General features: G+C 36.2%; 1 protein-coding gene across 1 annotated transcript in view; it reads left to right on the forward strand.

The window, feature by feature from the left end:
* Window positions 1-2,776, forward strand: part of CNTNAP4 (contactin associated protein family member 4) — a 132,298-nt gene extending 129,522 nt beyond the window's left edge. The window contains exon 19 of the mRNA XM_023741931.1: window positions 2,583-2,776. Within this exon, the coding sequence (XP_023597699.1) occupies window positions 2,583-2,776 (194 nt within the window). The remainder of the gene's footprint in view (window positions 1-2,582) is intronic.
* Window positions 2,777-3,133: the final 357 nt, after the last annotated feature.

Below are 3,133 nucleotides of genomic sequence, written 5' to 3' on the forward strand. Positions count from 1 at the left end.
CTTGATCCATTCAAGGACTTTTGCAATTGGCTAATATCCCTATGTTCTGCGTTTTTGGATAATCTTTATCTTCACTTACAAACAACATGAATAGTAAGTAGTATAAGATGGGAGAATGGGTTTAATAAGACATTTAAAACTGATGGCCCAGGCAGGTATTGTAGAAGGTTGCTGACCAGGCTACACAGAAATGGATGGACTGAATTAAACAGAGAGAAAGCCATAGAGTTTCCTCACAAAAACACATTCAGACAGAGCGTCAGATGGCAAGGCCCCCAAGAGCAGTGGTTGGCCATATTTTATTCAGATGATCTTATTTGTTTTGGTATAACAGGTGAGATCAAGGTTTTTCTGGGACACAACAAACCCTGAAATAAAACCATCCCCAAATTAGAAGAGATAAATCACATACGTGGAACAGACAAGGCACAGAGACACCACATGATTTTGACTGTTTGGGTGTGCTGGCTGGGCTAATGTAATGATGATGTTTATTTTACCATTGCAGTGACCTGCTCGCTATAGATCACACTTCATCAGTTTTTCACACTGGATTGTTCAGAATCCTTCTCTTTAAACCAGAGGCCTATAACCAGACAATAGAAATATTTATAGCGTCTCAACTTAGTATTTTTCTATGATGAGAGACAAAATATTTAATAGCAAATGGATACTCTGATTAAAGTTATTCTTTATTAATATTACTAATAATAATAACAAAAATAATCATAGCCATTAGCTAGTTAATCCTTCAGATTGCAAGTATAGGATTCGGTTATCACATTTATATTAGGCTTATCAGCAAGGGATCGCTTACCTTTCTCAAGTAAGGCTGACCTATCCAAAAATCTACTTTTTTGATTCTATTGGCCATGGCGACTTTTTCCAGCACCTTATGTGGTCATGAATCCACTGTGACTGATAAGAACCTCCAAAGCCTTGAGCTGGTTGGACTGCATTACAGTTAGATACACTCACTTTAAACTAGAAGGAAGGATCCTAATTTTACAATACTAGATTTGATCCAGACTGCTGTTTTCATAGTACCTATCTTTGTCTAAAAAACTACATTAGTTAACATCTCCACCCACCTCATCAGAAAAGCCTTTAAGTATTGGGAAGCTGTCAGGCTCATGGCGACAGATGACAAAGTTTTCCAAATTTTCATTTCCATTTGAAAGCTTAAATTCTGTCATTGACACCATATACTGTCATTTGTTTTTCTTAAAGTGACATGCTAACTTCACTCATTGTAGAGAGAATAGCTGCCAGATCCCCAAGTCTGAGCAGCCATAGTTTGTCAGTCATTCTTTCAAGTAAAAACGGTGTACCGTGAAACAAAAAGCAACTAGTTCATCTCACAACACAAATGTTCACGCAAGCGCTTTTCCTGGAAACCATCATATTTCAGTGTGCCGCAGAAGTACTTTCTGTGTACTTCCCATTTCATCACACAAAACACTAAAAAGACATGTATTCGGGGTTAAGACTTAGTAAAATGAATTAGTGCTTCATCAGGGTCATTCTTAAGTGGAAGTAGCTTTTTCCCCTCCCTGTAATTGCCTGGCAGAGAACTCAATGACTACTACGAGAATGTACTGTCGTTGACTTAATTCGCGCTAATGCACCCGGGATTTTTATCTAACCTTGTTTTGTACTATCAGTGCAAATGTCAACATAGTAAAAAGACAATCTTGTAATTATAATGGAAATAGTTTTGAACTTGTGGACCCTCTTAAAGAGTCCTGAGGACTCCCAGGAATTCACAGGCCACACTTTGATGACTGTTGGCTTAATGTGAAGCCAGCATTGAGAACTATTGATAAAGATAATGATTGCAGCAATTAAAATATTTACAACCAGATATTTCAAATAATCAATATTTCACATATGGAAGTAATCTATCTATCTGGTTTATTCATATATAAATATGAGTAGTATTCATACATAAAAATAAGTAGTATTCCTACTTTTTAACAGTTGGACAAATATTGAAAATCAACTTTATTAAAATGTATATACATTTAAATGCAAAACACATTTAATCCTTTTAAGAAGGTAGCACTCTTCTATAATTTCAAAATAATTAAAACTTGTCTGTATATTAATATGAAGTGACCACATGGTTTTAGTGACGTGTAAAACCAAGAAATTCAAACCTGTTGCCATCAAGTCGATTCTGACTCATAGCGACCCTATAGAAAAGAGTAGAACTGCCCAATTGGGTTTCGAGGAGTGGCTGGTGGATTTGAACTGCCAACCTTTTGTTTAGCAGCCGAACACTTAACCACTCCGCCACTAGAGACATGTAGGTATCTGTTTACTATAAATGCGCTAAGTAAATCCAGTTCTGATATACATTCAGAATAAATGGAGTTGAACCCACAAGGTTAATACAACTCAGAAATAAACTCAATGTTATGATAGCACCTGATTCAGAAATACTTTTTAATATTTCCTAATTATAGTAGATGCTTGATTTAGATAGAAAATAATTTTTATGACTTATTAAATAATGAAATCAACAGTTTCTATTCAGACAAAAATTCTGACTTTGTATTTCTTTTCTCTTCTCTCATTAGGTTTGATAGCTGTCGTGATCTTTATCTTGCTTTGCATCACTGCCATAGCTGCTCGTATTTATCAGCAGAAAAGGTTATATGAAAGGAATGAGGCAAAAAGGTCAGAGAATGTAGACAGTGCCGAGGCTGCTTTGAAAAGTGAGCTTCATATACAAAATGCAATCAGTGAAAATCAGAAAGAGTACTTCTTCTGATTGGCAGCTGTGGTTTAACTCATAATTATGACAGCTTGTTTTAATAGCCAGGGGCTCTCAATGGACAAAAAAATGCTCTTAAGTTGAATGTTCAGACAGTGGATTTGCAAAACTGCCTTCCTGTCCTCGTCCAGGCTCAAGACGGCTTCCTGGAGGCCTCATTCAGTGACATAATATCCATAGCACTCATTCTGTGTAACAAGGACTTAGATATTGCTGGTAATTTCCAACTGTTCCGATATGATCTAAAACAGAAGTTTAACTTGCTTCATGGCTGGTTTTTAAATGTGAAAACTGTAACCCTGGTCTCATAACCATGTGATACCTAAGTTTTGTTCAAGGTAAAAGTCAAATTTG

The sequence above is a fragment of the Trichechus manatus genome, unplaced genomic scaffold (assembly GCF_000243295.1).
Source record: "Trichechus manatus latirostris isolate Lorelei unplaced genomic scaffold, TriManLat1.0 scaffold00194, whole genome shotgun sequence".
Classification (NCBI taxonomy): domain Eukaryota; kingdom Metazoa; phylum Chordata; class Mammalia; order Sirenia; family Trichechidae; genus Trichechus; species Trichechus manatus.